Source organism: Chelmon rostratus, chromosome 17, assembly GCF_017976325.1.
Source record: "Chelmon rostratus isolate fCheRos1 chromosome 17, fCheRos1.pri, whole genome shotgun sequence".
Classification (NCBI taxonomy): Eukaryota; Metazoa; Chordata; class Actinopteri; order Chaetodontiformes; family Chaetodontidae; genus Chelmon; species Chelmon rostratus.
Window position 1 is genome coordinate 8,830,198 of NC_055674.1, and position 24,382 is coordinate 8,854,579.

Consider the following 24,382-nt stretch of genomic DNA (forward strand, 5'->3'; position numbering starts at 1 on the left):
GCCGGGCAGCTCCCCATTGATTGGACGGTCGATGGGTTGAGTGTTTTTGCCGGCTTCCATAGTGAGCATCCTGACTCTGTAAAATTGAGCAAAGCCAAAAGCACCGCTTTCTTGAGATCAAGGGACCACTTTAACATCAACACACTGGTACCTGGAGAGAGAGGGGTTCGGTGATCCCCACTGACGACAGCTGGCCACAGATAGAGACATCCTCACCGCCACCTTTCCATCTACCATTCCCCCATCTCTCTCTCTGCCTTTCTCACCCTTCCTTTACTTCCACAGCTAAAGAGGACGACGGTGCAAAGATGCTCCACCCTCGGTTTCTCTCTCCAACAGGTTCCCGGAGCTGCGCTTTGGGCGTAAGGGAAAGTGGGAGGGAGCGAGGGAGGGATGTGGCAATATAAGAGGGGTGGAGGTGGGGTCGAGAGTGTGTGGTTGGGGTTGGATTGTGTTGTTGGGGGATTATTGATAAAGCTGAAATGAAATGGAAATGGATTCAAACCCAGGTCAGGCCATTTTCCCCTCCTCATTTTCCATTTGAGCCATCCTTTCTCTGAGTAGCCAACCATAACACAGACAGATAACTTGCTTTAAAAAGACAGAGAGAAAGGACAGCGTTTTATTTAATCTCAATTTTCTCTTTTTTCCTGCACCTGTTTTTCTTTCGTTCTCTTTGCTTTCCCTCTCTCTCTCTCTCTCTTCCTTACTGTCTTTCTCTTTTATCTTTCTATCTCCTTCTTTCTCCTTTTTCCGATGCTTGAATAGAAGTGGATCAAAAAGGTAAAGACCACAATGAACATAACAACCACAGCTCGCCCCTTCCTCCCTTCTCCCCCTCCCTTGTCTCCCTTTCTCCCCCCATACCCCCTCCTAACCCAGCACCTTGTGTAGTGGTCATGTTTGATGTTGATATCCCTCCCTTTTCTTTCTCAATCTCTAATCGCCTCCTCTGCCCTTCTCTTTCTATCTCTCTTTGAACTATAACCAAAACTCTAAAATCCTTCTAGATTTCCTCCTTGGTTCTGATGACACCAGCCTGACCTGCACGCATGCACACACACACACACACACACACTCACTCACACACACAGACACACAAAAAGGCATCATGGGAGGTCAGTCCAGTATCTATGAGAGATAAACGAGAGATTAACTTCATTCCTTTCTTGTACGAAGTGGCACGTTTTAGCCTAAACTTACAGACCACACAAACATTCATATCATCTCATGGATGGCAAATCTCTCTTTTTTCCATCCCTTTCAAAAACTATGTTCCTCTTCACACTGTCACATCACACACCTGACAATTCACATTTCTCATGACATTTTTCCGCTCATTTTGCTACTACGATTTATTTGTCCCTCCAGATCTAAGAAAAAAAAGCCCTCCTCTCTCTACATTACTCAGCTCCTCCTTTTCTCCATACTGTATCTCTTCCCCTCTTTTTTTTTTTTTTTTTTTAGTTTCTCAGGACCGATTCAGTGTCGTTGCTGTAATGTCGAAGTAAAACGTTGTGTTAAGATAACACAGTAACTGGTTGCTCTCAGTATCATTTTTTCAGTATCCCATTTCCAGGTGCTTCAGTGTCCTCTCATTCTGTCTCTCTTGCTTTTTTAATTAATCACACTTCCATTTAACTCCTTTTCTCTCACTGTCCCCTTACTTATCTCTGCTCTTTCTCTGTTGTGTTTCTCATCCTCCCTTTCTCTTGTTCTCCTTCTCTCGCCTTTCTCTGATTGGTTTATCTCTCAGATCACATCTGGCCATCACAAGCAGCTGCAGGCTCTTTTGAGCATCTTACACTCCTCTTCCTTCTTCTCTCGTCTCCTTCTCTCTCCCTCTCTCTCTACAGTTTGTCACTGCCACTCCTCTGTTTTCTTTATTGCACATGCACTGTGAACTTTTGCCCCCCCATGCCCGTCCACATCACTCAATCCCTCCTGGTTCCTTATGTGTTCAGTGAGGCTCCGGAGGACGAGGAGAGGGGAGGGGGTGGGGTTGGGAGGTGTATCCCCTGTAGGGAGTGCTCCAGCTTCCTGTAATGGCCTCTCTGATACATCAGGGCCCCGCCACAAGCACTCTTAAAGAGCCCCAATCAGCGTGGCGAGGCACCTCAATCACTCACTTCTTAAAGAGGAGCGATACACCTGACCCATACCCAAGGTCACGGTGAGAGTAGTGGCCATCAGTGCCAGCTTCCCAATGAGCCTTAACTCCCTCTCTCAGGTCCCCACCCTCCTCAACTCTCTCTGAGCCCCCCTACTCACATCTGTCTCAGCCTCAGCCATTTCCCTGTCTGGCCCCATGGCTGGATCCATATATTGGAGGAATTAGCTCCTATAGAGGTTGCCATTAACTGGTTTATGGACCCCTTTGTCTGTCGTCGTGTCCATGGCTTTTCATTAACATGGATCATTGTCTCACATTTTTCTCCCACCGCAAGCAGCCATTTTAGCTCACTCTCCCTGCTTGCGGTGGAGTAGCAAGCTACAAAACCATCCTCCTCCTCCTGCTTCCGCCTCACCCAACTGGTTATTTTTATTTACTACTCTTCCTCCCACTAACACTAAGATGAATACCCCTTTCCTCTGTCTGCACTCCTGCCCTGCCCCACCTTAATCCATCCCTCCACTGCTGCTAAACACACTTCCTCTCTCTGTTTATGGCTGAATTAACATTCCAGACTTGTGTCTTGCCCGTGTCTCTGTCAAGTTAATCCTCACTGATTGATCAGCTGATTGACAGATTTGGATTGGGATGACGTGCGCCGCGCAGTGATGATGTCACATGCAGGAGATCCTGTTCAATGAATGTCCAACACTCTGTCAACCTGCCTACTGTTAGACTATTTTAAGACTATGTCAGCCGCCTCTCCTTCTTCCCATCACTCCCTCTGTCCCTTTTCTCACCATTTTCACTGACAGTCTAGCAGAGTACACTACCCACATCATTACAGTATTTCCTTTGTCACCACTGACAGGACCAAACAAGTGTCCGCCATATTTTTCTCACCTCCAGTCTGTTTGCTGCTAAAGGAAAAGAGGCAAGAAAAGGAAGTAGTGTTAGGCTGTGTGTGAGCATACAAGGACAGAACCATCGCTCACACAAATCGCTCTCCACCTGTGATTGGGAAAAGTGAGAGGGACTGAGTGAGAAACTGCTGCATCGTGTGGCAGCAAAACACACACACATGCACACACAAAAAAATGGTTGCAAATGGAGAAAGAGGGAGAGCGGTCGCCGTAGAGACGATGAGTCAGGCAGCACCGCCTCATTAGGAATGACCCACCACACACAAGCACAGTCATGTGACCGAGGCAGAGCAGACACCCTGTTCAGTGGCACAGGGAGATAGGGAGGAGTGTGGGGATTGGCTGTACATGCAGAAGTCATGCATTGTTAGAGCTAAAGAACAGTGAGGTGAGTGAGCGAGCTAGGTGAATATAAATCACAGCCTCTGGTTTCAGGACCTTCACGGAGGTGCAGCACAGGGAGGAGAGAGGAACACGCAGGGCGGTGGCAGGCGAGGCTAAGCTAATGTTACAGCCACGCAGGCTTACTGTTACCCCTCTGCTCGAGTGTCAGTCAGTCGGTGCAGGGCTTGCCCCTCTGTCGTCTACTGTATCGGCAGCCTGTAGCCTCTGCAGCCGTGTCCCGACCAACTCTCCTGTCACTCAGTGTCAACTCCTCTCCAAGGCAGATAAGATTATGCTTTCAACGGACATTATCTCCAGCCATTGCCAGCTTTTGGTCTCAGTGAAGGGTATTCTCTGGGGTGAATGTTTGGGTTGATAAAGGTGCCAGTTTGACACTTGCCTCTTCCACTGTCTGGACAGTGTGTACTTGCGTGCATTGTCTGAGAGTCTGTGTGTGTCCTAAGGGTGTACGTCTGTGTGTATATGTCTGTGTACGGCTGTTTGTACTGTATTGTGTTTTTACTCCCATGACTTGACCCCCTTGTAGTCTAAAAGGAAGCGGAAACACAATTGGAGCCCCTCCCTTCTCCTTCCTTATTTCTCTCTTCTTCTCTCTGTCACTATATGTCACTCCTCAGCAGATTAACTCACTCCTAATTCTCATTTCACAGGAAATAACCTATTTACTCTCTCTTACTCCGCTCCTCTCTCTCTTCTTGTTTGCACACACAGAACACGCTCACATCCTTCTTCACGCTTTCTTCTCTCTTTCTGCCTCTCTGTCTCTCTGAGCTGCAGACGTGCATGCACACAAACACACACACACACACACACACACATATAAATACACGGTAAGACACAGCCACACACACTAATGGGCTGACGAAGGCACATCAACATACCACCGGGAGACTCCCTGCACACTCATGCGCACACACTAACCCTTAAAGCTCATTAACTGTCCAGCGCGGACGCGGGGTACCATGCCATGCTCCATTCTGCCCCCTGCTGCCTGTGTGCTGTACCTGCCAGTAACAGGTGTGGGATTCAATTAGAGCAGCATGCTCTCAGCAGTCAGTCCTGAGAGCAGGCCATGACTGTGGACTGAGCAAAGGCTTGGGCCAGCACTCAGATCCCTGTAGCTGAAAAGAAAACTAAAAAAAAAAAAAAAAAAAAAAAAAAAAAACAGCAGAAGGAGACCACTTTAGAAACAGCTGCCAACCATTGGCAGGGGGTGTTTAGATCATCAAAGTCGTACATTAACCATCACCATGACGCTGTCATATCAAACATGAAAACACCATGGATTGCTAAAGACAACCAAAATGAACAGTCTAAATTTAGCACAAAGCTGTCAGCACTCACTTTTAATTGCGTTACCAGTCGATCACAAATTGCTGCTAGACACTAATGGGAGATATTTACTGTCATTTTCAGGAAAGTTGGCACTTTTTATCATTTTATACTGCAGCCTCATATTGACAAGTAACAGCTGACCTGTGCCTGGGAAAGGGATTATGGAGATAAATAGTCCATTATTACAGCAGTATTCCCCTGTATGTGTGGCAGTAATTGGCATGCTAGAGTATGATAGCTACAGCCTGGGTTTTAATCCCTGATAAGGTAAGTTTCATTAGCCATCTGGCTAGTTTGTAGGGTAAAGAAGTGTTGTGTCTGCGCTGGCTGGTGACTTCACTGAAATGATCATGACTGCAAGATTTCCATCCGCACCCAAGCAGGAATTAATCTAGTAATCTAACTATCTCCCATAATCCCAGATGGCTCTTTCTCCAGCTAACCTGCTCTAGCCAGACTAGGATAATGCCTAATCTCAAGATTTACGCCTAATGCTTAATGCCTAATTCCTAATACCTCATTTATACTGTGGTCATAACAACCTATTGTACTATAAACTCTACTGCTTGGGCTTGGCTTCTCCGGCTTCCCGCTGCTACATTGCACACAATGCCCTTCACAGTTAGAGAGGGAGAGAGGGAGGCGCAGTGAAGGAGAGGCAAAAAGAGCTGGTAAACAGGAAGGCAGCCGGGAAGGCTGGGGAGCGCAGGTCAGAGTTAATGAAGCCCCCAAGGCGAGTTTTGCAGGGTGTGAAGCATGGCCACTGTTTCTGTTCGGCCTGTGAGTGTGTTTGTGTGTGTGTCTGTATGTCTGTGTCCTCATGGCCAGCCTGGAGGCCGCTGATGAGCCCCTTTGACACCGGGCCCACCCAGCGACCGGTTCATTAGAATAAACCGAGGCTCAGCGAACGGCGTCCGGCAGCTTTCAAAAGGGAGAGGAGGGGAGAGAGAGGAACATGGAGGAGGAAGACAAAGGATGACAGGCTATGCTGCACCACAATGTTGTTGTGATGATAAGCCCAATAGAGTCTTAACGCTTTAGGACGGCACTGGAAAGTTAGGTACAATGATGAACAGAATCACATGGTATCTTCGGGGGAAGGCACAATGAAGGGAAAGTAAATTGTTTTGCAGACAACAACTATTTTGGAGACAGGGAAGATGGTAGTGCATTCTTCTCTATCTCTTACCTGTACATTATAGCCAGTCATGACTCAGTACATCATATCCCTCTTCCTCTGAGGCCCTGGATCTAATCCTTAACTTTTATTATTGTGCTATCAGGAGCTTTAATCTCCACATTATAGTTTTAAATGTTATACTGTGCGTCTAACCGGATCTTATATCCACATTGCCAAGCACAGTTAAAGCTGGTATCCAATTCGACTAACATAATGTCAATATTTACAGAATTATTTTCACTGTACCATGGCAACAGATGACTTGGATGCTACTGTGTGTATTAATACATTTCTGGTTGGTCATCTTTTTTTGCGACCGTAGAGAACAGGCTTGCATGTTTGTGTTTCTTTGTCCTTTATTCTACCTTGAGGCAGAGTGTTCCTGGCTTTGTTTATGGGTCACCTACATGCAGGGCCTCTGCATTGCTTTCTGCATGCTGTTTATTTCTCTATTTACAGTAGCATTGTACTTTTGAGGCAGTGTCCTACTTTTAGTGGTTGTTTTTCTCCACGCCATAGCGTTCTGCTTCGATAACACCTCACCCTTTTCTGCCCTTTATTTGAAATATTTTGGAGCACAACTTGCATTTATGTGCAGTGAGCCCATGCTGTGCCTGGATTGATAGAGGTGTCATTTGATTGTGGTGTGAGGGAGAGTTCGCGTAGATGCTAGTCAAGAAATTCATTGTTCAGCTGTCTGAAAGTGCTAGATTTAACCATTGCTCTAACATTATTTTGCATATTTCAGTCACCCACGTTAATATTTGCAAAGCAAACACCTCAGGCTTTCGGGAGAGCATTTTGGTTCCACAATGGAGCATGACAAGCCTCCTGTGAAGAGTCTCTGTTCAGTGTGTTTGTTTGTGCCTGAGCTTGATTAGATTCCTGTTTGGCTGCCTGTCTCAATCCCTGTTGGACCCCCTCAGACAGAACAGGCCGATTCCTAAGTGGCCCAGCACCACAGATCACTGGCCACTATCAGCAACAGCAGCAAAAAGAGAAAGCTGGATTTCCAAAAGCCTGAAGTAACTCCGCCATCTCTCTGTTATGATTCTCCTCCTGCTCCAGACTCCATGTAATATTCAAGACAGTTTGAGCCTAGACTGATCCATCACTCTAACAGTCACTGTGTGACAGTGTACGTTGGTGTGTGCATGTATGTCCTGTACTATCCTCGTGTGTATTGGTATGGTCTATGTGTGTGTGTGTGTGTGTGTGTGTGTGTGTGTGTGTGTGTGTGTGTGTGCGTGCATCCGTGTGTGCCGTGTGTCATCTGTGTCCAAATGCCCCTGCAGCGTCCAATTAGTTCAGAGGTGCGTTCAATCATGAGGTGACCAGCAGGTGTCTGGTTCTGTCGCAACCCCAAGCCAGAGAGCCACATAAATAAGCTGGCAGAGGAGACGTGGGGACTTCTCAGCTGTTTTATTCTGTCGCGCCTCCAACTGTCTCTCTCTCGCTCTCTCTCTCTCTCTCTCTCTCTGTCGCCGGTACCCCTCTGATGTCAGAGAGGTGCGGATGCCAGCAGCTTTCCTCATAGATCACCTGACATGCCCGATGGTCCCAGGGCACTCACTTTGTCAGGCAGGAACACACTGTGTCAGCCAGCCAATTTACACCAGTCCCCAGTGGATGACCTCCACCTGCCTGAAGTAGGCATCCTCTGTATGTGTGTGTGCATGTTTGGTATATGGATTGTGCGTGAGGGTTCCCATGTATTTGTGTGTAAGCATCTACGTCTGTTTGGATTAGGAACTGAAGTTTGTGTCTGTATTTGTGCGTGTGGGTGTATGAAGAGTTGCAGCTGCAGAGGAAGGGGAGGCCTGGCCAACCTCACATCTTTACCCCAGGATGCTTTTTTTCTTTGAGGCATTACTCTTGACTGAGAGCCAAATTTGAGTCCTAATAAAACAAGCTCCACAATTACTGTTTTACCACCCAGTAGCAGAGCGGAGAAGCAGAGGTCTTTGAAATAGAAAATGCACAATCAAATAAAAAGTAGGCCAAGATAAATTAGATTAGAGACTACATCTAAACTGCGGCGGCAGCCAGAAATCTCCCATTTATCATATCCAGACACTTTCCGACCACAATGCTGAGAACAAATGAGCTTTTATATGTTCCTTCATTTTAAATCTGATATTGTACCTCACCTCACTCCCCCCTATCCCCCTCTCCCCCATTCTCCTCCTAGTCTTTGTCTCCTTTTCGATTCTCAACTTACTTTTATCTATTCACATCTTTCTTCCGACCCTCCATGTCTCTCACCTGTTCTAACGGTCTTTGGCCTTTTCCCATTTCCTCTCTCCCTCCCCTGCCATCTCCATGATATCTTTCATTTTTACAATGCTTTGTTTTCATTTTCTATCTCTTCCTTTTTTTTCCTTCTTCTCCTCCTCTCTGCCCCAACACACCTCCTCTGTGCCAGTCTTTGTGTGTCCGGGGACACTGCTGCGGGTGCAGGCGGCCAGCTCTCTGCAGGAGGCGGAGCACCAGGCCGGGGCGTGGTGTAAGGACCCGCTGCAGTCGGGGGACCGTCTGTACGTCATGCCCTGGACTCCCTATCGCACCGACATGCTGTATGAGTATGCCTCCTGGGAAGACTTCAAACAGAACCGAGCCACCACCACCTACAAGTGAGTGCGCCTCCCACTGTCCTGGATGATCAAATAGCATCTGCTGCTGTATTGATTTATTGGCTTTTGATGTGGCTATAGATGGTGATCGCCGGATGGTCCCACTGTGGTGTCAGCTTGCTCACAGTGAGGCCATCTTGTAGGACTGCGTCATGCAGAGTAGATGATTTGACTTGTTCTCCTGGATTTTTGCGCTGCTCATGTGATTCTCCCTCAACAGGTTGCCCAACAGAGTCGACGGCACGGGGTTTGTGGTGTATGACGGTGCCGTATTTTACAACAAAGAGCGCACACGAAACATAGTCAAGTACGACCTGAGGACGCGCATCAAGAGCGGCGAGGCCATTATCACAAACGCCAACTACCATGACACCTCGCCCTACCGTTGGGGAGGGAAATCGGACATTGACCTGGCTGTGGACGAGAACGGCCTCTGGGTGATCTACGCCACTGAGGCCAACAACGGACGACTGGTGGTCAGCCAGGTGGGAGAGCAGCGCTGCACAGAAGGGAATGAGCTGTGGCTTAGAAATGCAGGAGTGGATTATACCTAAATCTCATCTGACTAGTCAGGCAGAAGGTCATAAGTCACACGTGAATGAATTACTATTGAGATTACACAAATGAGATACAGAGATGTTGTTGGCCAAGAAAAAGAGTCACATAAAAATCACCTAAGAAGTTTAGGACTCATTTCAAATCCCATCATACCCAAAAACTAATATTCACTAGTAAAGTAAATATTTGATTTGTTTCTTGTTTCTTTCTGGCTTCATACATTGCATTATTTAATGACTGACAATAATAAAAATGTGGCCTTGTCAGGGTTTCCCCACATTTGTACACATACTGTTTTAAACATATCATACTGTTTGGCCTCCCTTGACAAACTCAAAACATGATCCATCTCTGTGACCTCTGCAACGTTCATATTTTAATACCAGTTCCTTCTCTGTTGTTTTAACAACCAAAACTGCAATCAGGCAGCAAGTTCCCAGACAAACACAGTTTGAATTAATGTGTTGTTCAGATCGATGGGTCCCATTTATTATCACTATCGTTGACCTTAACAGGAAATTGTTTTTCAAACCGCATAAGTTAAACTATCCATCCAGAATATCAAACCCTGCATGAGCTATGAGAGTGTAGAATAATGGAGCAACAAAGTTGTATACAAGAAAGTGATCACTTTCATCATCAAGGAATTACTTGGTTTCTGGGGACTTTTATTATGTTTCCTCTGCATGCAGTTTGAAGGTATATTGAGCAGAAGCAGCTTTTCATTAAGGCAAAGAAATATCTCCTCTCCAAAGCTGAGGATTTAATTACTTTTTAAACGTTTTTACAAGTGCTCATGAATCTTTACATTATTGTTCAGAAGTACCATTTGTGCCGCTGTGTAAACACAAGTAGAATGAGAAATGTTACAGAAAATCATTTCTTCTTTAAGGGACTTAATAGATGCTTAATTACAACATGTAGTTTTGTTACCCAGACATTCATCTTTGGATTTTTGGAAGCTTAATGATTTTTCAACCTTTGAGCTGCGACGGTACCACAGACCTCCACTAATTGAGCTACTCTATGAAAGCCTGATCCAAATATTCAACATACTGTCAAACAGCGCGCAAAGAAACAGAACAGGATATTAAGATGCTCAGGCTTGCTCTTTTAGTTTAGTCCAAACTGTCTTCAAGCTTGCCAGTATGATCATTTTTACATTAAGCCTTGGCTGACCAGTATTTCCTCTTTGCCTGTAGGTGAACCCGTACACCCTGCGCTTTGAAGGCACCTGGGAGACCAGCTTCGACAAGAGGATGGCGTCCAACGCCTTCATGGCGTGCGGTGTGCTTTACGCGGTGCGGTCCGTCTACCAGGACGACGACAGCGAAGCAGGCGGCGACCTGGTGATGTATGCCTACAACACCAACCGTGCCCGCGAGGAGCCTGTCAACATCCCTTTCCCCAACCCCTACCAGTATATTTCCTCTGTGGACTACAATCCCCGAGACAACCAGCTTTACGTCTGGAACAACTATAATGTGCTGCGATATGCGCTGGAGTTTGGACCGCCGGACCCCACCACAGGTGAGGAGTGGGCCCACAGAAAGCACACAGACAGTGTGTGCGTAGAGTTGCAAACAAGCTTGTGGCGTGCACACGTCTTTCTAGGGAACTGAGACGTTTTGCATATGCAAATTGGTGGAAAACTAAAAGGTTATCACAAAAATGTATCCATATGTTTCCCCAGTTATGGGTGAGATGCAGGCTTTTTAGTATTTGATGAGCTCTTATGTAAGTGTGTCTTATGTTAACCCTACAAGGGCTGACTTTGGTTACAGATTTAGAAGATTTATTTCCACTAAAATATCTTGTGTACTTGAAAAGACTGCCCTTCTCTTATGTTTATTTCTATTCATAGAACATGAGGTTTTGAAGAAGGCTGTTATGAATCATGAAGAGTGTTTGTTTTATTTGGTTAAAAAAAAAGAAAGAAAGATGCGTTTTGCTTGATCAGGGAACACTTCAAACAGCCCGTGCAGGATCTGTTTGTGAGTGTGTCTTATCTGACATTTGGATGCCTCAGATATCAAATCATTGTATTTCCATCCCCAGCCGTGGTTACAGTAAAGAGCAGCCTCTCAGGTATGACTGCTACAGTACTTCATTTCAACTCCTCTGTGTCATGGATAATGAAAAAGTCATTCTGAAATGATAAGAGGGAGGATGAAATGAGAACACCACACTGCATTTTGGCAGTCCATCAGTATGAGAGGGAGGTTTGGATGTATTGTATATCTGAGCCGCATAAAGGCCTGTATAAAGCTCGGATTAGGCCTAGGGAGAGTAGAGGCAGAGGCACACGGGCGGCGGCACTCAAAGAGTTGTGCGCTGACTCTGCGTTTGATCAGTTAGGATTTTGTAGTTGTGATGTGTTGCTTTTATCTTCGCATTAGGTTTGGTTGTTAGTGATGGGGACTTCTCTGATACATTTGATCAATTATTTATTTCTCCCCGACTTGTGATGATGCTTTCCCTCCATCTCCTCCCCTGCTTCTCCTCGTCTCTCTGGAGAGGAGGCTTTGAGAGGCTCAAAAAAGTATTTGTCACCCCAATTATTGTCAGGCTAACTTTTGAACTCAGCTTCAGAGAGACATCTTACATTCAGATGCATGTGTCCTTCACACTCTTGATCTCTTTTTTTTCCTTTTCTTTTTTTTTTGCCTTTGCAGTCGGGTTTTGCCACTCTCTAATAAATCCCTTACATCCCTTTATAACTCTGTAAATATCTCCCTCACTTTGGGTCTCATTCGTAGCCTCTGACTGGTCTTCTCTCTGTATTGCTCTCGGGTTACCTCAGGCCCTCTGACCACCACCCAAGTGACCACCACTCTTCCAGCCAGGCCCTTCACCTCCAGTGCCAGCCCCTCTACCGCCCGCCCGCTGGCCCCAACCTCACGGCCAATCGGCTCCATCAACAAGCACCCTGATCTTCGGCCAATCACGGCAACCGTGCCCGTCACCCGCCGGCCTCCCCGCCCTCCGCAAGGCCCCGAGCCCCACGTCTGTGAGGCCAAGCTGGTCCGTGGCGTCCAGTGGCCCACCACGCAGAGAGGAGAAACAGTAGACCGCCCATGTCCCAAAGGATCTCTAGGTGAGGACATCTGCATGCGTGTATTGTTAATCTTGTGTGCATATTTTCCACTCCCTGAAACAAACAACACGGGCGTTTCATGTTGGAAGTGTACTCACACAGTTTGTCCTCCATGCATGTGCGTGTTTGTGCGTGCAGTATATCATCCGTGCATGTGCCCAAGTGATCAGCATGTTTGTGCTCTCTTGTTTTTTTCCACTGTTGTCTTCTTCTGTCCCTGCGTTGGTCCCACCAGCAGGCACGGTCCCTGGGGACTCACAGATGAAAGCCTGTCCTCCACAAATGAAAGGCTCATCTCCCGCAGACACAGAGCTGATTGAAAGTAACGAATAATGAAATGAAAGGCGAGACAACACAGGCTTCACCTCCCTTCATGTTCGTTTCTATACCTCTAAACATGCGGCCATCAAAAAGCTCTCTTTAGTCCCAGAAAAAAAGGCATCGCCCTCCATCTTCCTCTCCAACGCCTTTCGCTGTTTCTATATGTTCTCTCTGTGAAAACGGCAGTAACATTAATTTAGCAGCAGGCTTAATTGCCGCGTCTTGGCAGAGCTCTCAAACCCAATCTGTGGTCGATGGAGGAGAGTGTAGAGAAAAGCGGGAGAGAGGAGAAAAAAATCAGTGGGAGAGGGGGAGAAGAAGGGGGTATGAAATGCAACGCCACATCTGCTCTGATCCTTCTTCAACTGTGAAGCGTCGCTGCATTGTCTCTGTCGTCTCTGCTCTTCCGTTCTGCTCCTGTCTCTCTCTCTCTGCGTCTCTGTGGTCTCTCTTCTCTTTTCTCTGCCTCGTCTTTGTGACTTGACGTCGGTTATTTGTGTTAGCAGCAGCAGATAGACCCTTCTCTGGTTTTATCCCCGCGTGCTGTCCCTTCTCTGAACCCTCGTAACTAAACACAAAAAAAACGAGCTGGAAGCGATGGCTGGTGGAAGGTGCTTCCCTTCAGGTGTTTTTATTTGACAGTGAGGAATCTTGCCTTGATGTCTTCGGTGTGTGTCTGTGTGCGCACAGTAAATGTTATGTGGTGCTTCTGCACATGTTCCATTTAAAGCGTTCCTTTTAGAGCATGAAAGCCTGTTCCACCCCTGCCGTCTTCTTCCTCCCTTTCTCTTCCCTCGCTCTCTCACTGCCCTACACTCCATTATTTAACCTTTTCCACTTTTGCCCCATTTTCTCTCAGACTTTTTGCTCTACCTCCGCCTTCCTTCTTCCCTCTCATCTTCAAACACTTCGAGTCTTACATTTTTAAAATTCACTTCATTTCATTTTTCTTGGTAAAAAAAAATCTATCTCACTTTTTTGTGGTTATCCTTCTCCTCCACACTTTACCCTTTAATTGCAGACACCTAACGCTTATTATCTCTCTATTACTTCCCCCTCCTCTGTTTCTCCTCGCTCTGCTCGTCTCCAGGCATCGCTTCGTTCCAGTGCTTGGCGGAGCAGGTCACGTGGAACCCGCGGGGTCCTGACCTGAGTAACTGTACCTCCCCGTGGGTCAACCAGGTGGCCCAGAAGGTGAGACCTAGAGCTGTACCCCCTGGTCATGGGTCTGTCCCATTCCTCTGCCCCACTGCCCCTACCATCCTCCCTGTCCACCTGCACACACACATTACCATATCTCTAAGGTTGGCCTGATTAAAATACAGACTCATTTCAACTGGCCCTTCATTACAAGGCATCTGCTCTTGATACTTAATTAACTCTCTTTTTTCACTAATATACTTTAATTACAGCTCGGTTGAATTATTTTTAAAAATCAGGCTTAGGGCCTCACAGCGTGCAAGGTACTCTGCCACTTCTCCATCATAGTCTCATATAATGCGTTATACCTGTGCAGCAGCTAAACATCATAGATTCTAGCTGATGCACAATGATTTTAACTCAAACTGTATTACTATATACACTGCAGTAACCTGATCAGTAAACAGGTTTTGGAAAAGAAGTAAACTGGTTTATGCAGCTACATTTCTGCAGGAGAAAACACTCAACACACATTTAGCCATGCACACCCTTGACCAGCTTTCTTAAAGGTTTTTTGAATGTGTGCATATGCCTGGAAGGGAATCATGTTGGAACGCAACATCATTGGAAGAATCCATTATACCCTCTCCTTTTGGCAAAAATCAATTGCAATTGCGAAGTGGTTGGGTGTGATTTGCAAGCGAAAAAGCAGTAGGGAGAATGAAAACCTTGCAGTGTGTTTGAAAGGGTCATCTTTGTAAACAGTGACATGAGAGGGGCTGATTTTTTTTTTTCTATTATCGCTGAACAAATAGCATGCAAACAGAGTTTTTAGTAAGTTTGAGTTTCCCAGCCCCTTAGAACAAGACTCAGCTAATTGAATCAGATCTGTGTTATCATCCTTATGCCGTCACTGTATGTTAACACGTATGCGTTTGTGTGTGTTCGTATGCAGATTAAGAGCGGCGAGAATGCTGCCAACATAGCTGGAGAGCTGGTGAACCACACACGGGGTCGCATCCAGGCTGGAGATGTCAGCTCATCCGTGCGACTGATTGAGCAGCTGCTAGACATACTGGATGCCCAGCTTCAGGCCCTGAGGCCCGGAAACAAGGAGTCAGCTGCACGCAACTACAACAAGGTAGAAGAAAGTGTAAATACACTCATAAGTACACACACACCCACGCCTGTATTTAATTCAGGCATTAGAAAAGGACGCTGAGGTTAATGCAAATTTACCCCCCTAGTGCACATGCAAGGACGAGTGAGTTTTTAATTTACAGGATTTTTTTTGTTTAGCTGTTTAATTCCTTGCTTTGTTTTCTGCCTTGCAGCTCCAGAAACGAGAGCGGACCTGTCGAGCCTACATCCAGGTAGCTTTTCTCTTTTATCTGCCTGCTTTACATGCCTGTGGAGTAGGACTGCTCTGTGACTTAGAATAACCGAGGGAAGATAAATCCTTGAGCAGACTAGGTTTGTGGATGAGATTCCTTTGGCTCAGTGCTCTGTATTATGATTTATATTGCCTTTGGAATCATCACTTTTCTGGTTTGTGCTGAAGAGCGGTGTGAGTAAGTTTTGGAATAACTCCTGGCAGACAGCATGTACAGTACTGTATTTGAATGTTCTTGTAGTATTTCCTAGAGCAGTGAAAGCGTATTTTTTATTTTTCTGCTGCTCAGGGTGTACATATCTTTGAAATATGGGTTCAGTTAATGTGGAAGTCATCTGTCTTTGACATAATCTCAGCTTTGTTGGACTGTGCCTAACGGTATAATATTGGCCGTGGCCTTATTGTGTTGCACAATAAGGTACAATATATGTGGCTCTGAGAAAATGTAATTTGATGATAGGATGAAAGGCAACAGTTTGTGTTACTATACCCTTCTGTGCTTTTTCAATATTTGTGCAATATCTCTGGTTCTGAGAATGCTGTAATGTAATATCATGAAAAGGCCTTGTGTATGCTTCTCTGTAATGATGAAATGCAGCACTCTGCAGCGCACAGGCTTTTGTGTGTCATGGCCTTACTGTTATATGACACCACATCTTCTGATCTCTGCTGGTGCAAGATGAAGGTAAAGGCTGCTGTGTAGTATGTAACTGACCATTATTATTATTTATTTTTTTGTCTCTCGCTGGAGGTAGCTCAGTGTGACCACACTGTTCGAGGGACGAACCAAGAACTCCCTCCGTCTTTTCCTTCTGTAGCGCACAGAGTGCATTCTGATGCAAAATTCATTTTGTTAACAGCAATGCTCTAAATTCCACACAGCAGTCAATCCTTCATTTTGAGAGGCCTGAGCAAGAGAATTACATGATTCATCAAGCAGGCTACTCCAATAAATTGGATAGCTGATACAACCATCAAAATTGCCATTAAATGAATTGTAAGTGTGAAATAGAATGGCGATATGTCTGACATAGCACAGTAATAAATGTAGTGCAGGGGAGTGGTGAGTTTCCAGGAGATTATAGTGAAATACTTTGTACTTTGACATAGTCAAACATTATATTTACACTTAACAATATGGTACAAAAACAGAGCAATTACCAAGACATGGGTAATAAAGAACTAACTGTTAATTACTGAAAAGCTCATTAATAGATAATGACACTTGAAAACTGTTAACAGGCTGCTAGACACTGTTCATGAAGCAGTGTCTCATGATTAGTTACCAGATAGCTGTGAATCTGCACTCTAAGCACTTTCTTAATGAATTGCTCCTGCTTTACTCTGGACTGTGTACTAAATGGCACAAAACCAATATATAATGATTACTGCCCTATTATAAACTTGCCATTTTGTGTCCCCTCATGTGCAGCAGAATATCATTCTAAATATCTTTGCTTCATGATTACTTTACCATTGCTAGTTTGTGTGTGTGTGTGTGTGTGTGTGTGTGTGTGTGTGTGCGTGTGTGTGTGTGTGTGTGTGTGTGTCTCCTCAAGTACTGTGAAAGCAGAGGAAAATCCTAGTGAGCTGCTAAATTTTAAGAGGGAGGACAGCTCTAAGTTTACAAATGACACAAGGATGAGAAAGAATTTGAAAACGAGATAAAAAACCTCTTTGTTACATTTATTTAAATATTAACATCATATCTGTAACTGAGCTATTCATTAATTATCAGTTACTTCCTGATGTGTTTCCTTGTCAGCTAGTTTTCGTACCTTGTTGTAACGTGTTCCCGGTAACAGCAGTAGTAGTAATGAATGCTACACCTCCTGCATGTGCCAGGCGGTGGTGCAGACAGTGGACAACCTGCTGCGTCCCGAGGCACTGGAGTCGTGGCAGGACATGAACAGCACCGAGCAGGCCCACACTGCCACCATGCTGCTGGACGTCCTGGAAAAAGGGGCTTTCCTGCTGGCCAACAACATGTATGGGAACCGCTTTTCTGACCGAGCGCCCAGCATCGGTAAGAAAACAGTAATAATGCTGTGATGACTCACAGTTTGGACCTGTTGTTGGTGTTTTTGCATCTTCCTAAAATGTTTTCGCGCTGCTTCCACCGTCAGATCTCGAGGTGCATGTTCTAAACACGGAGATGGACCTGCAGGACTTGTCCTTCCCCCAGAACTACGGCAGCGACAGCACCATCCAGCTCTCAGCCTCCACAATCAAACAGTACAGTCGCAACGGTCAGCAGCCCTCACCCCCCCTCGCCCTCGCCCCGAGGCCTGAAGAATTGCACTGTCCTGCGCAGCCCGCTCTTATGTTTCCATTTGCATTTTCATGCAAGCTTAAAACAATCTGTGTGCAGTTGACTAAGTTATTGGTTCATAATAATAGGCTAATCCGATTAACAAAAGTGCTGAGACAATTTCTTTTCTTGATGGTTTCTTAACAGCAGTCTTAATAGAATAGCTGGGGAGGCGTGTAGATTACAATCGGCCCCAGTCCGACAGAGCAATCTCAGCACTCCCTCTCCTCCCTCTTCCCAATTCCATTCCCCCGCTCTGTCTCTCCGCCATCTTATCCCCCTCTCTCATCTCTCTTGTTTCTAACCCCCACTCTGTCATCCCCCTCTCTCCTCCGTCGCTTCCCCTCCTCCCTCCTCGGCCCCTCATCCCGTACCCTTTTCTGTTTTCTGTCTCCGCTCGGCTCTGCAGTGGGAACGAGATTAGAATGATTGAAACAAACGCACATGAAATATTCATATGGAATAATAAGAGATCTGTGAATGCTTGAGGGATGAATGTTCCATTGCCCTCCACATTAAATCTCGCTCTCTTCCACCAGTCAAAATGAAACGGTCCTTACCATCATTCTAACCTTCACTAACTCTCTCTCTCTGTCTCCCTCTCGCTCCTCCTGTCACTCCCCACTCTCTATCTCTGTCACTCTCACCGCCATTACCATATTATGCCCCCATTTCTGTATTTGGTCTTCTTTTTTTTCTCCCCCTCCCTCCTCCTCCTCACATTACCGTTCAGTCTGTATCTCCTTTTTCATTTAACATCTGCCTTTTTTTCCCCTTTGCGCTCGCATTCTCTCTGTTTCATGTCTTTCTCTTCACCTCGCCGCGTTTTCTCTCCCTCCGTGTGCAGGACAAGTCAAGGTGGTGTTCATCCTGTATAAAAACTTGGGATCCTTCCTGTCCACCGAGAACGCCACAGTGAAGATGGAGGTGGATGGGCCGAGTCACGATAAGAGGCACCTGGCTGTCAACTCCCATGTTATTGCTGCCTCCATCAACAAAGAGTCCAGCAGAGTGTTTCTCACTGAGCCGGTGGTCTTCACACTCAAACACCTACAGGTGGCCGAATTCAATCCTCGGCACGCTTTAATTTAGCCTCTGACACATCCCGTCGACATTTCCCATCATCCCTCTTCTTGTTTTGTTTTTCCCGCAGTTGGAGAATTATTACACTCCAAATTGCTCCTTCTGGAACTACTCTGAGCGCTCCATGACGGGCCAGTGGTCATCGCAGGGCTGCAGGCTGCTGGACGCCAACAACACACACACCACCTGCTCCTGCAGCCACCTCACCAACTTCGCCGTGCTCATGGCTCACCACGAGCCCGATGTAAGTAAACAAGGGCGTGGCAGGCACACGGTTGAAACGGGAGCGTGGTAATTTATGCAGACGCTCATTCGTGCGAGCATTAGCGTTCGCTCACTCCCAGTCACACACCCTCACACACATGCACATTATTGTATCCTCTCAAGGCTGACAGGCTCTTTGTTTTGAATTTTCTCTTTTCCTTCTTTCACTCCGACATTCAGGGAGGCACACGCTTACAAATTCATGTCCTGCTACTTCTAGCTGACATTCACATGAATTTGAATGTCATGTATTTTTTTTTCAGGACGTCTTGTCTCTTGTCTCTACACTTTAGCTCCTTGCATATATTTACAAATATTAAATAAAGCAATTTTGGTCTTTCTCTCCCCTCCCCCCCGTTCTCCTCCCTGTTTATCTATCCCCCTATTGTTTCTTCCTTCCACTGTTCTCCCATCTGTCTCTGTACTTCCACTGTCTGATATTTTTCCCTCTTCATTTGTCTGATTCTGTATCTATGCCCCCCCCATTCCTCTCCACACTCTCAACCCCCCACCTTTGTTGACACCACACTACCCGGGCCTCAGTACCAGGGGCGAATGCATGAACTGATCCTGTTTGTGATCACCTGGGTGGGGATTGTCATCTCCCTAGTGTGTCTAGCCATCTGCATCTCCACCTTCTGCTTCCTGCGGGGCCTGCAGACGGACCGCAACACCATCCACAAGAACCTCTGCATCAACCTCTTCATCGCCGAGCTGCTCTTCCTCATTGGCATCGACAAGACCGAATACCATGTGAGTTTTTACCCGCCCAGGATGTTTCCTTTTGGAAAGGAAAAGAATTGCTCAGGTTTTTGCTGCTCTGCATTTCCTCCTTTAAAACTCAGCTGACACCTCTCTGACCCTTATGTGAGTGAATGACAAGATCAGGTTAGTTTTCGTATTTTCCAACTTGACAATGAAATAGTTACAGCATTGCATGCAGCAACTTTTTTATTGGATGGCGACTGTGAAACTCAAATTGAGGCAGTGTGTCATTACTTTACTCTATAAAACATTTACTGCACTGAGTAATGAATTACCACTCAATAATATGCAAAGAGCCAGTCACCCAGGGGGCAGCTTTTCATTTTCCTGTGTGAATGCCTAAAACTACTACCTGATAGGGACTCTTTCCTTCTTTTCTTTCCTTTTCATCCCACCTCTCTCTGCTTTCTCCTTTGGCACTATCCTCAGATTGCCTGTCCCATCTTTGCTGGCCTTCTGCATTTCTTCTTCTTGGCTGCCTTCTCCTGGATGTGTCTGGAGGGTGTGCAGCTCTATCTCATGCTGGTGGAGGTCTTTGAGAGCGAGTACTCCCGCAAAAAGTACTACTATCTGTGCGGGTACTGCTTCCCCGCGCTGGTGGTGGGCATCTCTGCGGCCATAGACTACAGGAGCTATGGGACCAAGAAAGCGTAAGTGTGAAGACAGGCCTTTTGCACCTGCAGATTGAGAAGTAGGATTATGCTATTCCCCCAGCTGGAAATGTAATATGCAGTGCTGTGCGAACGGCTCTTGCACCTCCCCGCGGACTGGCTTTTCTGAACACACTTAGCCAAAGCCTGATGATTAGCCTTCATAAGATAATCCGCTGAGACAGGGAAATAGTGTGTGCGTGGCTGCCTGTGTGTGTACGTGTGTGTGCACGCGTCTGAGTGTGTATGTATTTGTTCGTGAGCTTAGTTGCGTGTAACTCTCTGTTCTCCTCTGTGCCACTCCAGATGCTGGCTGCGAGTGGATAACTACTTCATCTGGAGCTTCATTGGACCCGTTTCATTTGTTATTATGGTATTAGCTTTACTGTCAGAAAGTATTATTCCCCTCTGTATTTTGATATCACCCAGTCAAACTGAAAGTACAACAGTACAAGTCAGTATTTTTGGGAGCCGACTAGAAAGTTCACTGTGCATTTATTTGATTCTTCTATCTTCTGTCCTCAGCTCAACCTCATTTTCCTCATGATCACTTTGCACAAGATGGTCCGCAACTCTTCAGCACTCAAACCTGACTCCAGCCGCCTGGATAACATTAAGTGAGCTCAAGTTATTCAGTGGGGGTCGTACTCCTTGAGTCAAGTGTTTGTTTTTCAAGACACATAAACTAATGATACATAAACCGCACCGTCAGAGGCATTAGAAATTGATTCACTTTCTCTGTGTATCAAGATATTTATTTCCCTTGTCCACATCCATCAGGTCATGGGCTCTGGGGGCCATTGCTCTGCTGTTCCTGCTGGGGCTGACGTGGGCCTTTGGCCTGCTCTTTATCAATGAGAACACGGTCATCATGGCCTACCTCTTCACCACCTTCAACGCCTTCCAGGGCATGTTCATCTTCATCTTCCACTGTGCCCTGCAGAAGAAGGTAACAATACGAGCCCTGTCTCTGTAATTAGGAATAAGCAGAGGAAATTGCTTTTTGTTATTTTTATTTTTTAGCGGCATTTTTAATTAAGCTAGTTGTGTTTCCGCCTCAGTGTATATAAAATAAGGTGAATGAATGAATGACATGTCTCGATGGATGGATGGATGAATGGGTGGTATTCAGCATCAGAGTGATTGCAATAAGTATGTTTTGCTGTCTCTGTGTGCTAAAAGCCTACGTTGCTCCACATTACGTCCAAGCTATTGAAACTAAGTGTTTGTGTTTATGAGTGGCTTTAAAACCTGCCCACTGTGCCGGTGGTGTTATGTTTTTTACAGGTCCATAAGGAGTACAGTAAGTGTCTGCGTCACTCCTACTGCTGCAGTCGCACCTCCACCACCAGCTCCCACGGCTCCCTGAAGAACTCGGGACTGCGTGCCAACAACCGCTACTACAGCGGCAGCCAAGCTCGCCACGCAGCAGCCCACAGACAGGTGCGGGCATGACACACCCACACACATAAATGATTGCATGCACAAAGCAGTACACACATAATGTGCAGACACACCTGTTTGTTCATCTCCACACATCAATCAGACCACCGTTGAGTTTTAAAATTGTTTTTCTTTGAACAAATGAAGTAAATCCGCCTGTGCGACAAAATGATTTCACTTGTTTTCAGTAGAAATCGGCTTGTTTCAGTGGAATGAAATCAATTTTCTTGAAGCAAATGACTCTCTTGATACTATCAGACTTTTTTTTTAGAACACTGTCAAAAAGGGTGTCAAAACAAAATAAATAGCTTTGGAAACAAGGACAATTTCCTCACCCTGCTGGTGTATTTTTTCCCTTGCTTAAAAGGTCTGTTATGTAATTCTGAAGTACAAAATGAGTGTATCTGCTGGGGTGTGATTGCTGATCAATACCAATGACTCACCGATTACTTTGTGAGGCGCTCAAATTTACTTACTCACTTAGCTTACTTTTCAGCCCACAGTCACACTGTTTTTGTTTGACAAAGTAATGTGCCGCCAGTGTTACTGTTTCTGTTGCAAACCTGCTCTAATCAGCCAGCGTGATCACCTCCTGGTGAAATATTTACTTCAGTGTTTTTGTCCATTAATGGCAGCCCTGCACTCACCACAGCAGATGACTCATTAATAACAATATCATTTGAAGTCCATGTACTATATATAGACACAGGCACCGTGCAAGACATCCAGAAATACTGGGCACGATGGCACAGACGCACACATTGACGGTTAGGCCTCACAATCAACAAACAAGAGCTCCCACAATTTGATAAGACGCATCCGAATAACATTTGTATCAGCCGCTGCCATCATGTCTTACACATCTCGAGTTTATTAGTGCTCCTCGTGATAACATGACATAGCTGTGTGCCTCTTTACCCAACGCCTCAATCTCTCTGTCTGGCGTGTTTGCCTATTGTTCTTTGCGGATTAGAGCAAGCCCCACAGTTTTGATTACAGCAGCCCCACTGAGTTACAAAGTCTACCCACCGCGTTTCTATATTTAACTTGTTGTCTGTTTACTGCCACTCACTGCGCTGTGCTCCTTCTTCCAGAGTCGGATCCGCAGGATGTGGAACGACACGGTTCGGAAGCAGACGGAATCTTCTTTCATGGCGGGAGATATCAATAGCACCCCGACACTGAACCGTGGTGAGGCCTCCCTCTATCACTTCTCCGCTTCCCCTTCATTACGTTACGCACGCTTAAATGCACACAAACACGTAGATTCGAACACTCTCATATAGATTTACGCAACTGGGCAAAACCAAATAAAGCATGGAAATAGAGTGGACGGAGCCAAGGCAAAGCACTGCTACTCAGTGTTTAATACGGCAGTATACAGGATGAGGAAATATATGTTCACATGCCTGGTGTATTAAGGTTAAGTAATGATTCAGATTGCTTTGCAGCCAGTGGGCCAGCCAGCAAATAGCGGTACAGAGCAGTGATACATGCATCTTAAATTAAATAACATATGGTTGAAGGCTGGCTGGTAGGTGGTGGGTTTCAGGTTATAATGCAGTGGCAGGCGCTGGTCAGTAAAAAGCACTTAGCAGCAGCAGAAATATATAGAGCTCAAACACTCATGTGAATGTGACTGTGTGTGGGTGTGTTGTTGGTGTTAGTGAGTTAATGTTCCTGCCTGAACCCACTGCTGTTACTGTAATTAAACACATTTAAATGTATTTACATTTTTAAGTAATTACAGTCAATAATACTAATGTACCCTAACCACATCCTAGATCACACATGGCCAGTGGTGGAAGAAGTATATTTTACTGAAGTAAAAGTAGCGACACCACGGTGTAAAAATAGTCTGCTCAGAGTAAAAGTCCAGTGCATTCAGAATCGTACTTCATTAAAACTGCAGAAATACCAGCATCAATATATATTAGTAGCACCAAAAGTAAAAGTGCAAAATGGCCCTTTTCAAAATAATATGCATTATATCCCTGCATTTTAATTAGTGATGCATATATGCGTATCTATAAACAACACTAATGGTGCAGCTAGACGGTGGAGCTAATTAAAACATCTTAATGTACATCTATAATAGTATATCATAATTTAGTATGTGATTTATATTTTGTATTGATAATCTGAATCCTTAAAGCAACTAGTAATTGATGACAAATAAGTGTAGTTGAGTAAAAAGTACAATATTGGCTTCCATAATGAAGTATAAAGTAGAATAAAATGGAAATACCAAAGTAAAGCACCTTGAATTACGGTACTTCAGTAAATGAACTGTATCAATCACTGTGGATCAGATATTCTTCGTCCATCAGGAAGTGTTTTTGCAGTGAAACAGTTTGTATCTGTCTTTGTCTTATTTCTTCATTTTATTTTCTGAATTTTTCAGAAAAAGTTTTCAACATTGAGACAAATAATCAATATCACAAAAAAAAAAATGTCACGATCTCCTGCAATCAATCTGGCCCTTGTGTTGCATTTGTAAACCATATTTTCTCTCTTTCCTACTAATATAGGTTTGATTCCTGCTTTGTAAACATATGTTCTTTCCCATTTTCGTTCTTTATCCTGTTTTCCACATAAACTACACATAAATCTTGATGTGTCAAGTAATATATCATAAAATTGTAGATGTGTTGTGATGCCAGTTTTATAGCAAAATATTATAAAAGCAACGTACGGTGACTTTGCTGAGATTTCGCAGCCCTACTTTGAACTCCTCTCAGCCTTTTTTTGCAGTTGCATGGGGTTGA

At 45.3% G+C, this 24,382-nt stretch overlaps 1 protein-coding gene across 1 annotated transcript in view; it reads left to right on the forward strand.

The window, feature by feature from the left end:
• adgrl1a (adhesion G protein-coupled receptor L1a) overlaps nt 1–24,382 on the forward strand; it is a 47,810-nt gene that overhangs the window by 18,987 nt on the left and 4,441 nt on the right. Inside the window, exons 4-22 of the mRNA XM_041957996.1 lie at nt 769–783; nt 8,382–8,589; nt 8,810–9,074; nt 10,350–10,677; nt 11,951–12,244; nt 13,656–13,759; nt 14,661–14,846; nt 15,040–15,078; nt 16,944–17,124; nt 17,225–17,347; nt 18,257–18,465; nt 18,563–18,736; nt 19,300–19,509; nt 19,951–20,171; nt 20,478–20,544; nt 20,697–20,788; nt 20,952–21,120; nt 21,459–21,614; nt 22,709–22,805. Of these exons, the coding sequence (XP_041813930.1) occupies nt 769–783; nt 8,382–8,589; nt 8,810–9,074; nt 10,350–10,677; nt 11,951–12,244; nt 13,656–13,759; nt 14,661–14,846; nt 15,040–15,078; nt 16,944–17,124; nt 17,225–17,347; nt 18,257–18,465; nt 18,563–18,736; nt 19,300–19,509; nt 19,951–20,171; nt 20,478–20,544; nt 20,697–20,788; nt 20,952–21,120; nt 21,459–21,614; nt 22,709–22,805 (3,138 nt within the window). The remainder of the gene's footprint in view (nt 1–768; nt 784–8,381; nt 8,590–8,809; nt 9,075–10,349; nt 10,678–11,950; nt 12,245–13,655; nt 13,760–14,660; nt 14,847–15,039; nt 15,079–16,943; nt 17,125–17,224; nt 17,348–18,256; nt 18,466–18,562; nt 18,737–19,299; nt 19,510–19,950; nt 20,172–20,477; nt 20,545–20,696; nt 20,789–20,951; nt 21,121–21,458; nt 21,615–22,708; nt 22,806–24,382) is intronic.